This window comes from Cololabis saira, chromosome 13 (assembly GCF_033807715.1).
Source record: "Cololabis saira isolate AMF1-May2022 chromosome 13, fColSai1.1, whole genome shotgun sequence".
Taxonomy (NCBI): domain Eukaryota; kingdom Metazoa; phylum Chordata; class Actinopteri; order Beloniformes; family Belonidae; genus Cololabis; species Cololabis saira.
In genome coordinates this window covers 30,022,109-30,046,612 of record NC_084599.1, presented here as the reverse complement: position 1 = coordinate 30,046,612, position 24,504 = coordinate 30,022,109, and the positions used below count along the sequence as shown (strand labels likewise).

Here is a 24,504-nt window from a genome sequence, read left to right as displayed (position 1 = left end):
ATCCCTATCTTTAAAAATGGTAATAGGCACAACTTCTCTAACTATCGACCAATTTCTCTACTTACTCAATTTTCTAAAATACTCAAGACATTATTTGCACACAGACTGGAGGATTTCAAAGAAAAACATCACCTTTTGAGTGACCAGCAATATGGTTTTAGAACAAATCGTTCTACCACAATGGCAGTTATGGAACTGATTGACAATATTTCGACAAATACTGATAATAACGAATATACAGTTGGGGTTTTCATTGATTTAAAGAAGGCTTTTGACACCCTTGATCACACATTATTATTAAATAAACTTGAAAGATATGGTTTTAAGGGGGTCGCAGAGGCATGGATCAAAATTATTTAGAAGACCATTATCAATACGTTCAGATAAATAATGAAAAGTCTGAGCAAAGGATGGTGACATGTGGGGTACCACAAGGCTCAGTATTATACTGTATATTAATGATATTTGCAATGTTTCCTGTAAACTAAATTGTATTTTATTTGCGGATGATACAAACCTTTTTTGTATCAGGGTGTGCTGAAGCAGGGAAACATAAAACACGCAGGACATTCTGCCCCAAAGACCAGGGTTGGGAAACACTAGTCTAAAACATGCAGGACAGCGGCCCTCAAGGACTGAAATTTGACACTCCTGCTACTGTATACACCACCTCTAAGTAGGTTTGTGTTCCTGTTAAAACCACAGGAACACAAACAAGAATTATGCGGTCGCCAAAACATATTGATGAGAAGGATATTGTGGATGGTAAATAAAAAGCCAAGGAAAATAGCTAAAAACAAACATATTCAAGATAAACTTAGTGGTCAAATTACATCCCTCTCACTGCATCATCTGTACAATTTTGAACGAGATCAATGAAAGATTAGGACTAGAAGATTAAAAGAGAAAAAAGACCAATTTGAATTTGCTAAACTACATGTTGACAAGCCATGCATTTTTGGAAGAATACCCTCAGTTATGATTTGGGGATGTTGCATCTGGCGCAGGAGTATTTGAATCTGTGCAGGCCACAATATAATCTCGATACTTTCAAGGCCTCCTGGAGTGAAACATACTGCCTAGCGTCAGCAAGCTCATCCTGAGAGGTCCCGGGTTCTCCATCAAGACAATGGTGCAAAACACAGAGCTAAAAGTACCTAAGGATGACAGATAGAAAAACAGAAGAAGAAGAAACTTTGGACTGTTCTTAAACAACCCTCTATGAGCTCTAATCTTATTTCTGCTGTACATCTATGGATAGTTATGAAAAACGCTGAGTGGAGAAGGCGCAATTCAAACCTGAGACAGCTCAAATGGTTTGTGGGTCGGTCAAATAACCTCTTAGCAAATGCAGACTAAAACTTTCAAAGATAATTTCTTCTTGGCAGTAATTATTACTTATCTCTAAAATGTTAATTTGAATAAATGAACAGCCACTGTAAAATGATGGCTAAAAGTTGGTGTTTCAGGTCAACAACATTTTTTAATAAAGCCTAAGAAAATGTCTAAGATTAGACAAGGGCTCTGTTACTGGTAAAGACAAAGAAGAGCATGCAGTACATATTTGGTAAACCAACTGGAACAGACCCAAAGAGAGAAAGAGAACCAAAGTTATCATCACTTGTTAAAATGTTCCCAACTTGTAATAATAGCACCCATGAAAATCATATTTAAAAAAGTCTTCTAAAACCACCAAACAAAATTGAAAATTAAAGACGACTATGTATAGAAATGTATTTTGCATCTTGGTTTAGCTTAAGGCTTAAGTATTTTTTTTATTTTTGCAGAACATGCAAAAACAATCATCTACTTATAAAACAATTATTTACAATTTCAGACATATAAATGAAGCATAATTACATGTCCAACAATGCATTTCGGTTTTGTTACTAGTACCAGATGGCAAGATATTTCCTAAAAGTTTTGAGGGTAAATCATAGGTTTGAAATGAAAAATGACCAAGGAGTGGAGAAAAAACATGTTTCTGCCTGATGAAGATAAACCAGCATATTTACACCTTTGCAATGGTGCCATATTTACATCTATTATCAATAGTTAAATACAGAGGCAAATTCACCAAAGTATTTAGTTTTTCTGGGGTTTTTTTTAAGAAAAGAAAATATGTTTAAGTCGTCTTGTTGTAAGACTGTTTTTTAAACAGCAAACCTAATCCTGATTGGGCCTGGCTTGAGACAGTCATGTAACCCCTGATTTAAGCCTTAAAATAAAACTAGTACTAAACACATTTACTTTGAAGATAAATAAGCTCAGGACACGCTTATTTCCCTGTCATAACCGGGCTGTTTGGTTTAAAACTACCACACCATGACTTAATTAACAACTTAATTTGACTTACTTCCATAAATACCATTATCTTGCCGTCATGGAGATCTGTGGGAGGATGGGTCCGCTTGAGTGACGTAAGGGGCGTGGCTACATACAGACAGCTTTGATTGGCTGTCTGGGGGCAGGGGGCGGGGCTCCAGTGGGTTTACGACACCTGTCCTCATTTTCCGGCATAAACACATGGACACTCAAGCTTCAAAAACATGAGAGGTCAAAAGTTATGTTGATCTTTTACAGAAGAGGACCATAACATCGAGACATGGTACGTCTAAAAATATTATTTATTAGTATATGTGATGACAGTTTGAAATCGGCCCCGTGCTCGTGGGGCTTCCAAACATGTCGATATTGATCATTTAAAAGGCTAAGCTAACGTTAGCTTTCCTACCGTGAGTCAGAACAGCAGGATCAGACCTGGCACACAATTTAAATCATACTTTAACCAACCAGCTCATCGGTGCTTCTGTGATAAACACCAGCAGCTTTTTGAATTACACGTAGAAGCACGGTTATGACAACGCAAAGCATTTATGCTGAAAGCTATGTCGTTATAATACCGTCTTGTTTTTTCCCCCATTCATTTCTGCAGGCAAGCTCCATGGTGGCAGTGGGACTGGGTCTGGCAGCTGCTGGGTTTGCAGGTCAGTAGGGGTCATTATCAATAAAAGAATATTTCTGAAATGGTTTACTATGACATACACAGAAGGATTTCAGCGAGGGGCTCTTTCAAGTCTGAATGCAAGATAACTATCACACATAACTATAAGAGGGGGGTGCATAAATGTGCAAAGCAGGCAAATTGAGGAAAAATCCAAATCATATCAATAATTACTACTACCACCACTACTATTACTGTCATTTAGCACAGTGGTTCCCAACCCTTTTTCCTTGGAGCCCCCCCTACTTGTGTCTAAAACCAGCCGGGCCCCCTGACCCGTACGTACTGGCACCAAAAGAGTAAAGTGATTCGTTACAAATCTTTAATTGAAAAAATGGACATTAATTATGTTTTTGTGATACATTTCTCTTTGGTTTACCCTGTGTACATATGACTTTGTCTTTCTCACCTTCATTTTGTGTCACCAATGTATAAAGTACGCACAGAAAATAATTGCAAGGACATAAAATAATTTCTGAAAAATGTCTCTTTTAATATGAGCGCAAACATTTTTAACATTTTTCGTTTAACAACCTGTCAGAGTAGTAGTATCATTCAATGTTGAATAATGATATAATAATAAGTTATTAAGTTTTTATCCTGCTAAATAACTTGGAAATATATTTTGGTAATTTTAAAATACTGCATGGGTTTATACAGACTTGGATTACAGTATTCCATTAGGTGTGTTATTATTATTTATTTAACATGCACAAATATAATTTTTACAACTGCATATCCTCAAAGCAGACAAAGTTTCGCACCCCCCCCAGAGATCTCAGGCGCCATGAGTGAGACACACACCATGGTTGCCATTCCGGGGCTTAAACCGGGTTCTCCAGACCGAAGCCCACCTCTGTAGCCACTAGACTACCACCCTTGTGACCACCCTTTTCCTTCAAAATAGAAAAAAATACTCATAATCATACTTGCACAAAGTAAGGGATCTGTGGATTGTAGTCGGGTGTATTATTAATAATTTATACCAAACATGGTGCTGATGACCATCAACTTCATATTTAGGTTGAAACACCTCCATTATCTGAAACAGAAACAGCTGTTTATGAGACTTAAAACTGGCTGAGAAACAGCCAATCTCTTCTACTAAGATGAGATTGTGGAAGACAGTTTTCATGTCACAGGTGTGCTGCAACGAAACACAAAGAAACGGACAACGTTGAAGACCACAAACTCCATGGAAGGAAATTTAGTGCAGCAGATAAGAAATATGTTATATACTTATTCCTTTCTCAAACCACAAGATCTTCAGCAGCGATATTATTTTCAGTGGAGAGTTGCAGGCAGAACGCCTGAGTGACTCAGCTGTAAATGAAAACAGAGAAACTGAGATGCAGAAAAATGTCAGCAGGTGCCCTGCAATGAGATGTAAAAAATTTGAAGGAACTTAGTTTGTCAAAGGACTGCAGAGCGATCAAATAATGAGTAACTGCAGGTAGCAGTGAGGTATTAAGGTTCCTTGCAAGTTAAGGCATTTCTGCAAATTGAGTTTTAGATTTAATGCTGAGAAATACAGAAAGATATTTCTCCATCATGAAGTAACATCAGGGAGGCTGATCGGCCCTACATTTTTTCTGTAGCAGAATGGTTACACTTAACATAAAGCCAATGTCATTAGGGATCTGTTGTGTTTAAAAAAAAAAAAAAAGGTCCTGGAAATGACACATTCCTTTAAAAAAAAATAATGAAGTTGTATTTCTTGTGAGAAAGCAGGGGGTTACTTTGTAGATTCACAAGGTCACAAACATGCGACAATCCATTTAGTCAGGCTCCAAGTCTCTTTGTGGTTGAAACGCAGACTTGTGTTCGTATTTTACAGGTACTGAGTGGCAAGTTTATAGGTTACAATAATCAGCATTGGTTGTTCCTATTCAGTGCGTGGTTTCTCTAGTTAGGTAACTTTAATAGACAGGTAGGCTCAACAAATCATCAATCAAGTTTTATTTTGGAAGTGCCCACCATTTTTCAAGCAGTTTATATGGAGGATTTTAGTCATAGTTATGTGAAGCGAGCTATCTAGTGAGTTGTATTTGTAAGAATATTAACTTTGGATGAAAGTTGTCACAGTATCTTTGATAAAACATGGAATTTATAAAATAATCTGCTGATTTATTGACGAGGAAAAGTTTGGTAGTGACAGTCCGACTACGCCGTCTTTTCATCTACCAGGTCGTTACGCCATGCAGGCCATGAAGCACATGGAGCCTCAAGTGAAACAGGCTCTTCAGAGTTTCCCCAAGACGGTAAGAGGGAGAGCATGCTCACAAAAGATGTAATGGACACAACGTTCAATGAGCTGGTTTTTCTTCTTTTATCGTGCCACCTCCATTCACCTGTGCGTTTTATTGCAGGCTTTTGGAGGAGGCTACTACAAAGGTGGATTTGAACCAAAGATGTCAAAGAGGGAAGCTACCCTGGTTCTAGGTGTCAGGTATGCAGAGTTTAATAGATTAAAGTTTATGCTGCACATTATACTGTTGTTTGTCTCACCTTACGACAATAATTTTATTATCACTGGTAATTATAACAATAATTCACTCACTTGTACTAAATTTCTTTCTACCAGTCCCACAGCCAACAAAAATAAAATCAGAGAAGCTCACAGAAAACTGATGATCCTTAACCATCCAGATAGAGGTAAGTGGAGGCTTCAACATGTCTCCATAAGTTGTCTTGCTTCTAAATGTTGAAAATTCAGAAAAAAAAAACCCTGAAAATCATTGAATAGTAAATACAAATGTACCATGTGAAACGCTCTTACTTGATTTATTTAAAATATAACTCAAACCATTACATTAAACTTCCATATATTACTTTCCTGTAAAATTGTCGTTTCTACCAGATATGGTTGAAGTGGTCATATTATGTTGCTCTTCCGTCTCTAGTACCTCTAGAGCAGCATTTTACAGCATAACTCCAAAAGAAACAAAGACAAGCTAAGTATCACAAGCTCTTCCTGAGAATAAACAGATGTGGTACAAGGGTTTTATGATTGTTTATGGGTGACGAATGCGCATGACTTTCATTTCCAGTCAAACATGCAAACTCTTGTTAGTTTTCAACACATTATCATGGCGAAGTTTTGCTGTAAATACCTCAACACCTTAAATACTTGTATGTCTGAGCCAGAGTGTGAACATGCTTAACACGACAAACTGCAACGATTACAAATCCAGCCGGCCATTTCTGTTCTGCTAATACTATTACCTGCTATTGGGTAACATTAACAACTATCACCTCTTAGTCACTCTGTCTATATATACAAAACTGTGCAAAAGTCTTAGACCATTCCGTTTTGTTGATTTATCAACTTTTTAATGACATACATATTTATTGACAAGTCTCACCACAAACTTTGGGGAACAGTCTCTGAGTTCTTGTAAAAGGTGGCAGTTATATCATTATCCTGTAGAAAGTTTATTATTAATCTTCACTAAGGTGCAAAGAGAAAATAAATTCATTATAAACAGACCAAACAAAAGCTTTCCCAAGGCACAAGACTTAATTCTGCCAGTCTGCTTTTTCTGTAAAGGAGGCAAACCATTGGAACTCTGTACACATTAATTTAAAATTAGCGACCAACAGTAATGGTTTGAACAAAGGACTCAATGGCTAAAATCAAAACAGTGCTCACGTGCTTAGCTTTAATTGGTTTATTGCTTAACTATATTACCTTTGCTTTGTAGTTTATGTATTTAATCTGGAAAAAACTGCCTCTTTTACTGTTGTAATGTCATTGTACACTGTATTTTCTTTCTCTCTTTATTAATTTAAAAGCCGGCAGTGGATTAGTGTTGTGAATTATCACATGCACTAAAACACTCAAAACTGTACATGGTCTGTCCAATGTAATTGTGATGTCCACATAAAATAAACAATGAATAAATAAATCAAAATGATCAAACTTGGACAAAACAACAAAATAAGAGCGGTCCTTATGGTATCATAAAAAGCTGATGTTTGAATCACTCCAGCAGGAAGAATTCCCATCAGTATTTCTGCAGGATCACAGGTGTCTGTCAGGGAGTAACTGGCAGTTAAATGTTTTTCAAAACTAAAGGTTTGCTGGTATGAAAGATGTATTAACTCTACTGAAACATACTATTCAAAGTGCCCTCAACCTCAGCATTGTGCATTACTCTGTGTCGTAGGTGGATCCCCCTATTTAGCGGCAAAAATCAACGAAGCCAAGGACCTAATGGATGGCCAAGTGAAGAAATAACATTTGAAGAAACAAGGGATTTCACGCTGCTCTTGTTCATGCTGTTGCACTGACTGACTTTAGGGAGCACTTGAGTTTCGTAACTTCTCAAATAAAGTCGATCTGCTCAAACTGGGAATGCAAATGTTTTTTTTATTTAATTGCATCAGTTCTATATGCCTTTTTTATAAAGTCACAGGTTATTAAATTAATATCATTTCAACACGAATAAATATACACACATACTGGGGAAAAGGTGAATTATGCTGTCAGTTTTTATGTTGGGTGCTTGTCAGCATTTGGACATTTACACTCTGTAAATGTCAACAAAACCAATTCTTACATTTAACTTTGATCTCGTCAGAGCCTTTTGTCTATTACTAAATGTGTTATTTGGGCCTAGTAGTGGCTTTAAGGTGCATGTTGAATTGGGCTTTTTAAGCAAACATTAAACTTACAGCAACAAGCCTCGGTGTAAAACTAGACATCAACAGTACCTTTTAATACACATTAGTTCAGTGGTCAAGTCCAGCTTTTTTCACCAGCGCTAACTGGCCGAGGTTAAGGCTTTTCTATCCTGTTGGAGGAACTGGAGTTGGAGGGCCTCGCTGTGAACTCTTGTCTAGGGCTCCAAGAGACTAAAAACCGCCTGAGCATAATGGACAGGTGTTTGGGAGTTCATGTTTTAAAACGCATTTTGCACTGGGAGGCATTTTTTGAAAAACGTATTGATAGCCATGTTGAATATTGTCACACAGTGAAAAAGAAAACCGTTACTCTCATTACACTCACAGGAAAGAATAGTTACACCATAAAAACAGTTACACTTGAAATAATTACACTGCAAACGCTGTTTGTTGTTTTATTGAAAAGAGGTGGTAGTTTATGAGGTGTGTGTGCCTTGGGGAGAGCAAAATGTTCATATAAACCAAAGGGGTGCCCATCAAAAAAGGGTTTGGGAACCACTGGTTTAGGAGAACCTCCAAAATTCTGCACATCTGTACAACTACTGAGGTCAAAAGTGAACCAGACCACGCTGGGCTTTAGATCTATGTAGAAGATCAAGTTTATTTAAAACTACCTGCATACAAAACATATTGCACATCAACCAACCAGACAATCCTTAAAAAAATAAAATAAACTTACACTGTAGTTAACCCAACAAAAACACTTGGGATGTCAGAACTCTCAGTAGTCCAACTTGTCAATTGTCTTAAGAGAACTTCTGGATATCACGTTATAGTGTGAACACAAAAAAAGGTGTTTTTTTTCTTTTAAATACTGTACACTTTTTTAAAAATAAATAATCCAAATAAATTTCCTTCCTTAAAGGAACAGTCGTGACCAGTTTCCAGCCAGCCAGTGTGGAAGAACCATGAAAATGACATCATCGTCACCGCAACGGGGTTTTCTGGAAACATTTCAGCAGCAGAAATCCTGTTTTCTCCAGGATTTTTACAACTGAGGACATGTAAAAGTGGGCATAACCTAAAAACCAGATCAAACGTATTCTAAATTAAAGTTCATTTCGATTGGACTTCTGGTGAAAAAGAAAAAGCCCCCATGATCCTTTGCTATACAAGACGAAACTGTCCAAAGTTTAGTAACTGAGATGTTTCCAGGAAACCCTAGCACGGATGGCTACATCTCTGTCCAGCACTAAACAGTAACGGGCCAGTATTCAGACTCAACTACGATCAGCTTCAACAGACAAACGGTTATGCTTCAGTGCAAACAAAACAAATCTTATTTCCTTTCCAGATACGCTATAATAACATTTCCTCTATGACCAAAGTGGTTGCATATTGAAAAACAAGAAGCAGCTAAAGTCAAACTCCTCAACAGATATATGTATATATAAAGGACAATGTGATTCCCCACCCAATAACATTAAGAGCAGACACACCTGATTTGAAAAAATGGCTCTGAAATACTTTTAGGGCATTTGGGCCATTTGCCTTCACCTGCCTAGAGCTCTAAAAGAGAGCCTTATAACACTTTATCTACTTTAACTGTGGCAGGTGAGGGCAAACCGGTTACAAAGAAAGGTGAAGTTATTTCAGGTGGTGTGCAGAGCCCAGGCAGCAACATGTTGAATCTACTCTCAAGGCACAACAGCTGATCACTTGTATGTCAATTATACTTGGGTTTCCAGCAAACCTTTCTGCACTGTGGTGCCACTCATGCAGAACATTTAATTTACAAAATATTTAAAATGCACAAAAAATCCTAAAAAAAAAAAAAAAAAAATTGTGTAAGCAACTTGGAAGTCATCCTGATGAAGGCCAAATGTTGTTTTACAACTTTGCTGAGATATACTATATTGACTAATAAAAAAGAACTGCTGCATTCATATCACAGTATGGGTTTGAGTGGAATCCCTGTCTGCATTTTTAAAATACTGTATTTAGTCCAGCCTCTCCCCGACGTCTTGGTGAAGAGTGGATTGAAAAGTACAGTTTACGTACATGTCTGTAAGTGTTTGACTATCTTTGGCAAGCTCATACAGGAAGAACTATTGTAAAAAGAAAAAGAACTGTAGTAAAATGAATAGTTGTACAGGTAAACATGTAAAGGGGAGGTTAAGGTTTCAGAACTCTACATGTTGTGCAGCAGAGTAGGTTTCAAATATTTAAGTACAAAAAGAAGAGTGCTTGTGTTTAAAAGTCAAGATCAACTTACGAGGCTGCTCCACAGAAATGGAGATTTTTAACAAACGCAGCCAAAAAAGTTCAAATATTTGAAACCATTTCCTTTGCTTGTGTCTGACTAGGAGAGTCCATTGACAGCAGGTTTCGGGTCTGAGTCCTCCTCGTAGGAGACATTGGCAGGTCTCTCAGCGGGAGACCCGGGGGTTTCTGTGGGTTTGTCGTCTACGCTGTCGGAAACGCCGTTGTTAGAACCGTTGGTAGACGCTGGGACAGACTGAGGGCTGTGCTCGGTAATAACGTCCACCTGGCTCTGAACACAGAGAGGGGCACAATTAAGGGCAAAGGACAGATTGTATTGCTGAGCCAGTTAAACAAAATCCCCTACTAAGTCAGGAGAAACAAACAAAATAACCAACAATATCAAGATATTATAAAATCCTAGTTTAACATGTCACAGCCAGATACAATAACCGTAAAAGAAATGTAAAGTTAAAGCATGCGAGTACTGACCACATCCTTGCTCTTCTTAGTGGCCTTGGCGGCCATCTGTCTGCTCTGAGATTCAGCCCTGGATATGTAGTCCGCCACAGTCACTGCACAAATAACACAGAAAACCAATCTTTAAATTATGCACAACAGGAGTATCAGTAGTGTCAGTAGCGGCTCAGGGTCATGTCAAGCAAAATTGTCCTAAAATGGCGAGAACTTCATTAGGATTTCAACTCATGCAAATTAGTAGAACACAGACAAAAGTGGCACTTGGAATGTGATGTATTTTCACAACCACGAACAAGATGATTAACTGCAAAAAGCGTGGCCAGTCTCCAGAGAAAACTGCAACCACTCTGGCAGGCAATTTTTGATCATTTTAGCCTCAATAAGATGACAAAAAAATGATTTATGGTGAGGTTTAGCAAAATTACACTGCAGCTCATGTCAGTGACAACTTCACACCACAAAAACAATACAGCTAAATAATTAGTAAATAAGAAACTTTATCCATGAAAAAAAGCAAGAAAAGGAAGATAAAACTTCCATTACTGTCTACAAGCCATGTGTAAAACATGTTTAGAAACCAAAAATGGTGAGAAAAAAGTCAAAGCTTTAGAATATTGCTGATGTCAAACGAGCATGAGGCAACAGCACCCTTGTTTTAATTATGCCAGTAACATTAATGGCCAGGGAAGGGCACACTGACAGTTGCCATGGTTACCTGGCTGCCTTTCTTCAGGCAGGCGGATGCGGCGACGGCGGCTACGATTGCGACGTTGAGGTTTAGCTTCTGAGTCGTCTAGGGACGTTAGGTGATCACGGGGAGAAGGAAAGAGGCCTTAAATCCTCTGTTATTGCACTGCACAAACTCCTTTTGTGTTTACAACAGGAAATGCTGCTGCACAGCTCTGACAGCTACAAATAGCAGGTTCTATCTTTTTCAGTACAGTTTTGTCAAACAAAAATAGTTTACATCTGTGATAAATGTTTGCGTTTGTGTGCCTAAATGTCAAAGTCTTGCAAAAAACACCTCAAACCATTTGATTTCCATACCTATTCCATTTTCACTCATTGAAGCATTGTCAGATTCACTCATCCCGTCCATCAGCGTTGTGTCCTCATCCGTCCGGCGTCGTCGAGACCTTCGACGGCGGTTTGCAGGCAAGACGGACTCACTAGCATCCGTATCAGCTGTCTGGTCTGTCTCCGTGTTTGTCTCCAAGGCTCCGTAGGGGTTGTTGTCATCATGATCCCGGGGGCCTGGTGAAGAGTTACAATCCAATTCACAACCAGCAGGATAGATGAGAAGGTTCTGTCTAGAGTCACTCGTGCCTCTGTTCTTCTCCAAGTGGCACAAAAAAAAGTGCATTTTACCAGAATAGTTGCTGTATCCTCCTCTTCCTCCTCTGCCCCTCCCTCCAGGCCCTCCTCTACCTCTGCCAGGTCCTGGTCTCCTGCGGCCATCTCTTTGTGGTCGAGAACCTCTCTCCCTCTCCCTGCAAGTACAACAAAATCCACTGAACAGTTTACACAGAGCAGCTTATCACAGCTATTGAATTAAAAAAAAAAAAAAAACTGGAAAGACAAAGTAGCTGCTTCCTTAAAAACTCAACATCTTTGCAGACTATGAAACAAAGTTTACCTGTCCTGATCCTCTCCAGCCAGGGACCAATCACTGAGCTCATCACGCCGTTCAGAATCAGTTTCAGAAGCATTTGAATGCTCCGAGTTGGTGCCTGAATCCAAGCGCACACAAAAAAAAGAGAGAAATAGTAGCCAAGTAAGCAAGGAAACACCACATATTTCAACTCCTGCTCTATTTCCTTTTGAATTTTTGTGCGTGTGGCACAGTCGGATAGGACTTGAAACAAGTCAGTTGATCTTGTCTGATTTTAAAGACATTTACCATATCCAGTACTGTAACCATGGCCTCTGCGCCCACGACCTCGACTGTTGTAGGAGCGGCTGCCATGTACGGAGGTTGAGGAGGAATTAGCACTGTTGTCTGTATTTTGTCCCCCTCCTCTATCCCCCCTCTCTCCTCTCTCCCTGTCCGGCCGGTGACCCTGGGTGATCTGACGCAACTGGTCATCAATATGCATCCGCTCCAGACGAAGCTGCTCAACTTCCTAAAGCGGGGACATGGAAACCAGTGAGAATCAAGAGGAAAAATATGACAGATGGCAGAAGAAAATGTGTGATTTCTTTTTGTTTTTTCTTTAGGGTCATCACAGGATACACATGCACAGTCATCATACACACATCTATATCACATCCAGAGCGCTTTCTGCTGTTTATTTTGAATCTTGCTAGGCTGCTTCCCTGTGCATAATCCACATACTGCCTCAGCTCTTCCTCTAGCTGCTGGCCCTCTGCAAGAAGCTCCATCATATCCTTCACACACAAAATGCAAAACAAACACAGAGCACCAACACAACACAAAACATGCAAACAGCACAGGACACGAAACTATTAAATGCATAATGTCATGCATACATATATGTTAAAAAAAAAAATCAATAAATAAACAAAATAACACTATTATTCTGCTGGACCACTGCTCTGACTACGGCCAACATTTGCCATGACATAGTATGCATGAGTCTGTGCTGTTACAACATGCATTTCCATTCTGTTATATTCATTTTTCTTTTTGTGCCATTGTGTCTCTGCTAACCATTGTGTCTGCATCTCTCCTTTCTCTGTTCTTCATTCTCTCTGTCTGTTCTCTCTTTTCCTGCTCTGCCCAGACCAGGTCCTGCTCAAGGTTTCTTCACTCCTAAACAGGAGTTTTCTTTGCATCTGTTTGGCTTAAGGTTTTTCTCCCACTAGGAGAGTTTTTTTTACCTGCCATTCTTTATGTTTATGTAATAATTGCTCAGGGGTCTCACATAGCACATAGAGACAACTTATGTTGCAATAGATGCTATATAAATATAAATATATAAATAATTATTATGTCTCATCCTCCCTGAGGAAGAAGCACTTACAACTCTGGTTATAACAGTCTTGTTTTGAGGGGTGGACTGACCCACTACTTCAGACCACCACCACCTACCCTTCTTCTGAAGAGTGTGTTTCTTTTGAAATCATTGTACCGCCTTCAAACAAATTTGAATTTGGACAAAAAATGATAATCAAAACCTTTTGAAGGACTACTAAAAACATACAGTAGTTACCTGAGCCGAGTGATAATAGCAACACAAATGGCAACTCAACCTCCCATACTAATGACCAAACTGATGAAAAAATACTTCACTGTCCATTTTATTCTGAAAATACTTACATTTCCCTTGTTTGCAGTTAAGCCACAGACAGTTGATCCGGTTATCAGTCACAGCCTCGGAGGCCATCAACAATTGAAAGGCTGCTATATCAGAGTTCTTGTGTTGGTAGACACCAAAATATACGTTCTCACAGAAACATGTTTAATGTTCTCCCCTACCTTCAACCCTGTTGGTTTAGCAATGCTTATGATGCGTTATTTGCATGCTGCTAGCAGAGTGGTGTCAGTAAAGCCTTGTACATGCAACAGTGTTGAGATAACACAAGCATTTAAAGTTGGTCTGATCAAGCTCTAAACTGAAACTGGAATTCAGCTGAAGAAAGCAACTGGCCAGCAATGACAAACATTGATCACACTCGCACTCACACAGGCACACAAAAATCGTTTCTCCAACTTTACACACATTTTGAAGCCTTACATTCAGGTAAGAGATATGGTACTCCAATAAGACCTGAACGTTGCTAATACTCTCCTTAGTACCAACAAAGGTGAAAGGGACCATTCCCTGTGTCAACAAATCGCAAAAACAAAAAATGCATGTTAGTATGGGATGGTTAAATCTACTGACAATGTGTAAATAATCAGAAAAGACCAGCACATATTTTGACATTAATGAATTCTTTGAGGGCAACTTTACGAGAAGCTGTGAGCACGTCGCATTAGCAGGCTTACTTCTTGTCTGGGCTGCTTGTTGTCATTGTCTCCTTCAATCCTGACCCTTACCACACCGGACTTATCCACAATCTCCTGGATGACTTTTCCATTCTTACCGATCACTTTGCCTAGAGACAGAACACAGAGACAGAAGGTGGTGACCAAAAGTAATTGAAGTCAAAATGTGTGCACTTCAGAGCTGAAATAAATCACTGCAACTCTCTCTTTTTGTTTTGTATGAAAGCTCTCTCTCACTACCATTTCAGCTTATTCCCTCTAAGAGGAGGGGTCGCCACAGCGGGTCAGCACATCGATATGGCAAAGGTTTTACATCCGATGTCTTTCCTGATGCAACCCCGGGGAAACACACGCACACACACACACGTACGCACGCAACCATTACCACCTATGGACAATTTTGAATGACCAAATTAACCTACAGATGTTTTTGGACTTTTAGTTTGAAGTTATAATAACATAAATACTAAATATAAATGTCATTATGTTACAACAATTATTCGAGAATAATGTTTTTTATACAAACCAACAAGGTTCCTGGGCACCTGGACAGAATCCTCCAGAAACTCCAAAAAGTTCCGGGCCTTCTTTACAGCCTCAGCCGTCTGAAAAACAAAAAAAAACAAACACTTACACACATTGAACTAACGTCTTCGATTATTCAACTCTGCATGTTCAGTTCTGGATGTTCAACATGTAGTTAGAATACAAAGCTTCATATAATCACAAAGAGCTGTCACTGAAAATAGCATACACAAAAGGAATGTGAAGAGAAGTACACACTATTTCTCGATATTATTGTTTTTATAGAAATGTGTCAATTTATTTCCACCTAACAAATCTGCAAAGTATAACTGATGCTGTTAAACAGAAAACACTCTTTATCAACAGAGGCCTTTTTATTGTACTGCCACTTAAGAGTTATATGAAAACTGGGAATTTCCTAAACTCAGTTTGGGTTAATATCTTTTATTTCAAATCTTATATAGCCTGAAGGAGTAGGAGATATTTCTTGTAGTCCTTCAGTTCAACCATCTGTGGAGCTTCTTCCCGTGTGCACACATTCACCCATAAGAATAAAATGGACTGACTTTTTTTTTTTTTTTTTTAAACTTACCTCCCCATAAATCCTGAATGTGCCCGTCTCCTCATCCAACTCGATGGCAGTGACACCAGGAACTTTCCGTGCCTGCTGGATGTTGCTACCGTGGCTGCCGATGGCCAGACCCATCAGATCCAGTCTCACTGTGAATTCCTCCTGGAAGGATGATACCAGCTGCCTAGAGGTCTAAACAAAGACAACATGATTATCAAACTTGTGAATATAATATTCATTCATACTCACTTTAGATTTGGTTGAACCTTTTCATCTTAAATTCTAGATGTTTATTTATATTTTGATCGGTCGGCATTTGTTACAAAAAAGCAGCCAGTGAAATTTTCAAGTATGACGGAGTCAATGAGGAGTGTTGTGGCCATTTACTGTATGTTGAATTTTTGTTTGGTAACTTTTACACCTTCCCATTTATTTAAATGGTTAAGAACACACCGGGGGGGCGTGATGGAGTTTTTCTTTTGTCTGTCAAATGTCCGGTGTGATGACAGGAGGTTTTTGTAAAATAATTTTTTGTTCTCTTCTTTAGACTTGTAATATCAGATTAAGTTAACTTTTGTTTTCATTAAGTTGTAGGATAGATTTGGTTATTGTTTTGTTTATAATTTTGATAGAAATAAAGGACATATCATTTAAAACAATCAAGGGGCAGAAGTGCATTCATCAAACAAACCACCTGTTACCACTGCCGGCCTTTATTGGAATACTGGAAAACTTCAAGCAATCCTTGCCAGAGTAATATTCAATAACTAATAAATGATTTAAATAAAACACATCATTTATGCATTACCTCTAAAAAATATTATTATAGTTTTTTTAATTCATTTTCAAAAGGTTTTCAAAAAGGGACATGCGACTTGTCCAGGATGTAGCCCTGCCTTTCACTGGCAATGAACTGCGATAGACAGACCCCATGATGGATGGATGGATGGATGGATGGATGGATGGATGGATGGATGGATGGATGGATGGATGGATGGATGGATGGATGGATGGATGGATGGATGGATGGATGGATGGATGGATGGATGGATGGATGGATGGATGGATGGATGGATGGATGGATGGATGGATGGATGGATGGATGGATTTCAAAAAGTAGTCTAGAGTTGAAGCACTTAGATCGCAATCATTAAACATTTACGTTTTACATTTTACCTGAAGCGTACCCCCTTTGCAAATGTTGTCAGATAAGCACTGATTAAATTTAGCACCATTATAATTTGAGTACACTACAAATCTCACAGATGCTTCATCACAAGAAAAAATATTTCATATTATTTTATTTTCATAAAAAAATTATTAGTTGTGTTTTTGGTAAAATAACCAATACTTTGACCCCCTGAATAAATGTATGAAGTAACTTACAGTAGTATTGTGTGTATGTATATTATGCACATCAGTTGGTATTAACTGCTCCTCATGTCAACATGGTGAATAACTGACCTTTTAAAATACTAATAATGCAGACTACATGCACTGCCTTGGTACAACATAGTGTATACTTGGTAACCTTTAGGTAACTACAAGAATATGGCTTGTCTTGTTATCAACTGACCTCCAGGTGTTTTGTGGCCTCCTGGTTGCGTGATATTAGAAGCAGCTTGGTTCTGAGGCTCCTCAGGTGCATATCACTCAGCAAAGACACGCGCTTCACTGTTGTCTCATTGGTGGACTTGACACACATAAGAAAACAGCAAGAGAAAAATAATTATTCAAATATGCAAATCAGCTCCTTTTGTTGATGCTAGCTATACAGAGTAGAATACCATCCACTTTGTAAACAAATGGAGTAGGAAAAGGGTTTACCACACAGTAGCATACTGTAGATATTATGGATATTCAAATGTCACCAAAGATTAAAGTGAGTTTTCATTACCACGATCAGGAGCTGACTGGTCTCAGGGCAGAATGAAATTCGACAAGCTCCCACGGCTTTCTTGAAGTCTTTGTGCGCATTCTCACTCTGGCACCTTTAATATTGGGAAAATCACATTATTTTTTACTTTCTAATGGACACAAATTGTTAACCTCTAAATCTGACGGCTAATTGGCTCAAGAACCTTAAACTTAAACATAGGCAAAATACAACATATACAATTAACAATTGTATCATCATCACTAAAGAGAATTACTTGTGTTGGTGTTCATTTCTTATATAGATATTATTAGTCTTATACATACACTTCTTGTAAATCCTGAGGAATAGGAACAGCGCACTTGTGAAAAGAGTTCTTAGTGACGGCCTTGTTGGTGTTGACCGGACGCAGACGCTCAAAGGTAACTATCTCGTTGTAGGTGGCATCACAGGCCGCGTACTCAATCACGTAGAACTGGAAATACAAACAGAATTAGTGAGTGCAAACACATTAAATTCATTAATTTTGTACACTAACTGAACATTATGTATGATATAAATTCATAATAAATAAACTATACATACATCTCCCTTCATCATGCGGACTTTAGCTAACCACCAACCACAAGGCTCCTGCTCATTGGCTCTGGAGAAGATCTGTTAGAAGTTAAATAAGAAGCACAGACAGGCACATAAGAAAAGAGGAATAAGATGGATAAAGACAAAGGAAAAAAAAAAATAGACAACATGTGCTTGTCTCACCTCCACCTCCTCACCCTCCCCGATTTCCTTCTTGACATCAGCAGGTGGCGGCAATCTGACATCAACAAAGGGCACCTGGCGTTCTGGCTGCCAACTGAAATATTAGATCCCAGTGTCATAGCTTGCTAAAACAAATTAAATCTTATTTACCTTGCAATTTTGAATATGACATGTTACACATTCACCTTTGCCCTAAACTGAAATATAAGATAAACAGTGAAAACAGAGGCTTACTTGTTTTCAAAGGCAATGGTGAGAGAGTCATCGTGGATATCTTTGACAAGACCCTGCAGGACAGACACAAACAGATTACTAAAATAAAGTTACACCATATTATTTTGGGGCAGGCATGGTACAGTGCCTGTCTTTTATTAAGAAGGCTGGTAGTTTGATACCCATTTGACTTTATGTACTATATATATGTGGTAGATTGGAGTCTGTGTAGAAGGGGAGGATGAGAAACCCATAGTAAATAAGATGTGGAACCTAGATAAGGTTTGTTTATTTATTACATTTTTCATTGGTGAATTTCTCCATTACGCCCAGTAGAGATGTCTTCGACAGAGTGGATTCCTGGTTTGTTTCACATGTGCATTTTCTCGTCAGAGTTCTCAAAATATCAATGATCAACCAATGGAAGAACAAGACAATCCAAAGACAAAAGGTAGAAAGAGTGCAAAGGACTGTATACACAGATAAAAAAAGGTCAGAATTAAAACACAGAAAAAGCTCAGTTTTGGAATGGAAGGATGAATTGGATGTGCTGGTAAAAAAAAAGTGGAAGATATATCAATATCAACATAACTTTTGTCTCTCCAGGGTCTTTTGGGCTACACTAGTCACTTTTCCATTACCACTATCTTTGCACCAAACCTAAATATCGCAAAGAAAAGCCTTTAATGGAAATGTGTCAAACTCAAAAAAACTGCAAAATATTTCAGAAACATTTTAACGCTTTCACAAAGGGATATTCGCACATCTCTGGCAGCAATGGATGTAATGTAGCCAGTCAATCTAAACTCAGCACAATGTATTTTCCAGCTGTTTTTGGCCTAAATAATGCTATGTAGTTGTGCTTTAACCCTACTTAATTATTATGCATTACAGAAGGGCTTTGCGTCTGAATAATTATGATCATCTGAGATCTTCATCCTCTGTTGTCTATTTTCGCAACAGTGGTAGCCACAATGGCAAGATGTTTTTGTTCATTTTCTTCAAAGTCGAGTTCTTTTTTTTATTATTTTGAAAAGAAGTCATTTAGGACAAGATATGGTTACACAAATAGGAGAGTCACGCCCATTGAAAACATTTCAATGGAACCATCAACCCCCAACATCTCAATATCTGACCACAGGGTTGACGTGGGACTTCTTTTTTCCCCCCATAAGATGTTAATTACATGAATTCATTACAAAATAAAATTAAATGCATTTCTAATATAAGATTTAAAGCCTTGTGTATAACTGAAACGATTAGTTACAATTTGGTTTCACAATTGATAGTTGCTTAACAAGCAAGCGTGCAAAACAATCTGGTTACAGCTTCTCAAACATGACAATTTGTCAGTATTCTTTTTCATTTGGTGAATAAATATAATTTTTTACCCACATTTGATCAGACTAAAGCATATTCCCACGAGTTACAATGCAGTCTTTGGGATTTTACCGTCATATCAGAGAGAAATAAAAATACCACTGTACTTGAAATATTTTCTAACTAAAATTAAACTGAATCACATCAAAAGACAAATCCCAGCCGGATTGTGCGTATCCAAAATGATTTTATATGAAATCTGGAGGAAAGCTCAGCTTCTCTTTTGTATTTATCTTTACTGTAGCCCATAGCGTTAGAATAATTGTGTTTTTAGAAACATTCCTCTTTGTATTGCAATCATTTCATGAGCAGTTGTAAGAAAAAATGTTTTATTCTAACTTTATGGGCAACATTCTACCAATCATACATGGATTTTCAAAACTGGCAGCTCCTTTAAATCAGGGCAAAAAACATTACAGTTTACTGAAGCGTACTCTTAAATTAAATTCTTGCCTTACCTTTTTATTATTTTACCTCTTTTCTTATCATTGTATTTGTTATTTACTGTTTAATTGTGTCTTCCCGCTTTTAATGTTGATCTAAAGCCCTTGGAATTACCTTGTGTTGAATTGTGCTATACAAATAAACTTGCCTTGCAATGCCACCAGCATTGAAATTAAAAACTTAAAGTGGTTTGTGAAACCTCCTTTCTAAGACAGACCACAGAGCTTTTTATCAAAGTTATGTGAGCATCTTGTGTGACAGAAATTTCAGCAATGTAACAATACACCCAAAGAGCACATTCACATAACTCAACAATTCAAGACTCAGTCGGACAGTCAGAAATCTCATTCATAAAACCACCTTTGAGTAGACAGTGGAAAGCAATGAGGTTCAATCAATCAATCAATCATTTTATTTATTTCAAACCAACAAAACCACAACTCTCGTACTACAAAACAAGAACAGAAAGTTACAGGACACCATTGAACAGAACAAACAACAATACCAACAACAGACACTATAACAAAACAAAACAAACACTGTTTGAAAAGGGGATGGCAGAAGCAAAGCTTATTAATTTCCATCCCCCACCAACACAATAACAAAGACAACCACAACACAAAGTTACTCCCTTAAGCCCCTCTTCCCCTCAATCATTTCTTTACATCAGTTTATCTCCCCTTCCCTTTTATACATTTCAAAGACTGCTTTTCTGTACTTGCTTTTAAATTGACCGACACTTTGACTAAGTTTAATTCCATCTTCTAAACTGTTCCACAGAATAACCCCTCCAACAGAAACACACATACTTTTAAGAGTTGAACTTACACTTTGTTGTTGCAATTTAAGTTTTCCTCTTAAGTCATACCTTTTACAACCTTCCCTGTCATGAAATAATTTTTGAATTAAACTTGGAAGAAGATAGTTTTTAGCTTTATACATAATTAGTGCAGTTTTCAATTTTACCAAATCAAAAAATTTTAACGCAGAGGCCTTAAGAAAAAGTAAATTAGTGTGATCTTTGAACCTGACATTGAAAACGGTTACATTATGAAATGTAGGGCTGAAACGATTCCTCGAATAATTTGAGTAATTCGATTACAAAAAATTATCGAGGAATTTTCTCTGCCTCGAGGAATCGTTTCATTTCTTTTTTTTTTTCGTTTAATTTCACCAGCTCAAATCCTCGTATCCTCATAGCCTACGCCGTAGCCTACGCCGTAGGGTACGCAGCGACGCGCACCATTCTGCGTTGTTGTAACGCGGAACCATAAATCAGCCTTTACCCGGTATATAAACCTCTGTTCCCACTACAGTTTTAACTAAAAGAAAAGGCAGAAAATGTCAGAAAAATAAAAACGTAATAAAGCTAACTGGGTAATTTTCATTTCATTTTATCTCTGTAGTCATTCATGGATAAAACAAGCAGCACTGGTGCCTAATGTGCTTCAATACAGCAGGGCTCATAATTTTATTTTGAACACTGCCAAAACTCTAACTTAAAACGTAACTAGAACTTAAAATTTGCTTGACACAAATGAAAGTTCAATTGAAACACGTGGGAAAAAAACCTAACCTTTTAAGTTATGTGTGATATCAGGTGTTATGGCATTTTTAGGTTAGAAATAAGAAAATTTCTTGGTATGATCCTTAGTTTTTTGAGTGAAGGCAGTGAATTTGGTCAACTGGTGTAAGTTCAGGGTTTTTAAATGCACAGCCATGAACCTATTGTATTATATAATTTAGTTTTAGTGATGTCAATTAACATCTAACATCTTAAGTATATTTATAATTGCTCTTTAACTAAACAAAAATGTTTTATCCGATTACTCGATTAATCAATGGAATTTTCAGTAGAATATTCGATTACTAAAATATTCGATAGCTGCAGCCCTAAAATGTAATAATAATAATAATAATAATAATAATAATAACAATCAATGTAAGCTGAACAGTTGAGTGAAACAAGAAATGCCAAGGTAAGAGGAAAGGAGAGGAATTGAGGAAAGAAGAGAGGAGAGAAAGATTTAAATATCACTTTCAGTTGCAGGACTATAAATAGATGTTAAGTGTGCGATATGTGCCACCCTGCTCTGACATGTTATCTGGTCCAGGAGTGACAAGCAGCAGCTGGCTCGCACTAACATAGTACAGATAGCTGTGGCATGATCAGCTGTGTTATAATAGACACGTCAGTCCGCGCAAAGCTGTCTAAAAACACCACACGTAAAAACTAACTACATAACCAAATCATGTATGTAACCTCAAAAGCGGTGGCAAGACTTAAGTAACATAGGAGCATAAATAAACAGTTTGACTAGTGGCGAGTTCAGGCTAATTTATGGTTCCGCGTTACACCAACGCAGAGCCTACGGCGTAGCGTAGCACCGTACGGTGCGCGTCGCCGCGTACCCTACGCCGTAGCCCTACGGCGTAAGGTCTGCGTCGATTTAACACAACCATAATTCAGGCTTTAGCTTTAACTTTAAGCTACGAGAAGCCGCCACAAAAACACAATATAATCAACAAACAGCGTTAATTTCAGTTCATAATTGTGTTTTAGAAGTCAATGTAGTGTTTGGAGTTTGACACATTTCTCCGAAAAACAAACGCTGATCGAAGAGTCGCAGCCAGCGTTAGCATTAGCCTGCTAACGGTGGCTAACTCACGCTCACAACAAGCAGCTCGGTGGATTCAGAGCAGGTTTGGAGCATGTAGTCGCATTCTCCGACACTTAGACTCATACGCGTTTTATTTCCACGAAGTATTATGCGCAAAACTGTGTTTATAACCCGCTATTTACCTTGTAATAAGCGCCGTTAGAGCCACGGACCTCCACCGCCAGTTCTTCCATATTGGACACGCAAAGGATGCTGGGACGACAGGTGTTCCTTAAGCATCGGACCTGGTCGGGAGGGGATCGGGAGCTGATCGGGAGGTGATCGGGACCCGGTGTCGTGCCAAAAATTGATTGAAGGCCAAATACAATTAATGAAAGGTTGTTTCTACCTAAATATGATTTGATCTCATTCTTGAGCTTCATAATATAAACACTAGAGCTCACATGATTGCTTTTAACTCTTTTAAAGGGCCATTACAACACAAAATAGGCATTTTCACCTGCCAAAAATTGATTGAAGGCCAAATACAGTTAATGAAAAGTTGTTTCTGCCTAAATACGACTTGATCTCATTCTTGAGCTTCATAATCTGAAAATCTGACGTTTTAGTGCTATCGCTCAACGGGCTGCTGTGCGCGCTCCCGCGGCCAGAAATCAGAAGAAATCAGATTCTGGCAGGCAATCACTTTTTGGCACAACACCGGTCGAGAGCTGATCGGGAGCTGATCGGGAGCTGATCGGGAGCTGATCGAGAGCTGATCGGGAGCTGATCGGGAGCTGATCGGGAGCTGATCGGGAGCTGATCGAGACCTGATCGGGAGCTGATCATACAGGTAAGAAGCAGTACTTTGTAGGGAAGATTGTAAAAAAAAAGAAAAGGGGGGAATTACTGTTATTTTGCACCGAGAGAGACTAAAAAGGTGATGAGACAAATAGAATAAGCTAGGTAATACAAAACAAAAGCAGAAAACAAAACAAAAAAACAAAAACAAAAACAAGAAACAATAATCAGAAGGAACAGCGGGATGTGCAGTACAGGCTTTGATTATTCCCAGTTACGAGTAGCAGCCTCCTGTAGGTGGCTTTTTAGGGCAGACTTGAAGGAGATTAGGGATTTGCTCTCTTTTATGGCTGTCCGTAAGGAATTCCACATGTTGGTAGTATAGGATGCAAACGAATTTGAACCTTTCTTGGAGTTAACCCTGGGCTGAAAGTGATTTGTGGAGCTGCCTCTAGTGTTATGGTGGTGAACATCTTTTACATTTTGAAAGTATTTAGACAAGTACAAGGGTATTTTGGAGGTGTAATGTATCTTGTGTACACCAAAATCAATGCAAGAAACTGTACTCTGTCGGCTACCAGGAGCCATCCCACGCTGAGCATATGGTTTGCTGGTGTTGGTGTATGCAGGGCTGGGCGGAAATATCGAGATTTTAATATACAGAGTCAAGTAACGAAGTACAAATACTTTGTTACCTTACTTAAGTAGAAATTTTGGTTATCTATACTTCACTGGAGTAATTATTTTTCAGACGACTTTTTACTTTTACTCCTTACATTTTCACGCAATTATCTGTACTTTTTACTCCTTACATTTTAAAAAACAGCCTTGTTACTCTATTTCATTTCGGCCTTTAAAAAAAAACTATCCAGTTAAATTGCTCCATCCGGATTGAGTGAATTTGGTTGTGGTTGTGGCACAGATGTTCTTGTCCAGTTTTGTTCTTACATCCGTTCCCTCAGATTCCTGCAACTAAACTTGGATGTACATTCCAATAAAGGTTAGGAT

At 38.3% G+C, this 24,504-nt stretch overlaps 2 protein-coding genes across 7 annotated transcripts; one reads left to right on the top strand and one right to left on the bottom strand.

Annotated features, from left to right (window-relative positions):
• The first annotated feature begins 2,492 nt into the window (after positions 1-2,492).
• dnajc19 (DnaJ (Hsp40) homolog, subfamily C, member 19) lies at positions 2,493-7,355 on the top strand. The gene is made up of 6 exons (XM_061738622.1): positions 2,493-2,608; positions 2,936-2,987; positions 5,192-5,265; positions 5,374-5,453; positions 5,589-5,659; positions 7,174-7,355. Exons 1-6 carry the CDS (start codon positions 2,606-2,608, stop codon positions 7,242-7,244), a joined length of 351 nt encoding a protein of 116 aa, XP_061594606.1. The 5' UTR covers positions 2,493-2,605; the 3' UTR covers positions 7,245-7,355.
• Positions 7,356-8,260: 905 nt separating this feature from the next.
• Positions 8,261-22,976, bottom strand: fxr1 (FMR1 autosomal homolog 1). 6 transcript variants are annotated; one of them, XM_061738615.1, is made up of 18 exons: positions 22,899-22,976; positions 18,293-18,345; positions 18,059-18,152; positions 17,882-17,953; positions 17,623-17,771; positions 17,318-17,411; positions 16,997-17,113; positions 15,442-15,612; positions 14,851-14,929; positions 14,325-14,434; positions 14,056-14,163; positions 12,273-12,495; positions 12,009-12,102; positions 11,741-11,862; positions 11,420-11,626; positions 11,088-11,165; positions 10,385-10,467; positions 8,261-10,184 (listed from the first exon to the last, which is right to left on the bottom strand). In XM_061738615.1, exons 1-18 carry the CDS (start codon positions 22,947-22,949, stop codon positions 9,993-9,995), a joined length of 2,097 nt encoding a protein of 698 aa, XP_061594599.1. In that variant the 5' UTR covers positions 22,950-22,976; the 3' UTR covers positions 8,261-9,992. The 6 variants fall into 6 exon arrangements, with proteins under 6 accessions (XP_061594599.1, XP_061594601.1, XP_061594600.1 ...); XM_061738617.1 differs by having other exon boundaries at positions 14,071-14,163; XM_061738616.1 differs by having other exon boundaries at positions 14,056-14,157.
• Positions 22,977-24,504: the final 1,528 nt, after the last annotated feature.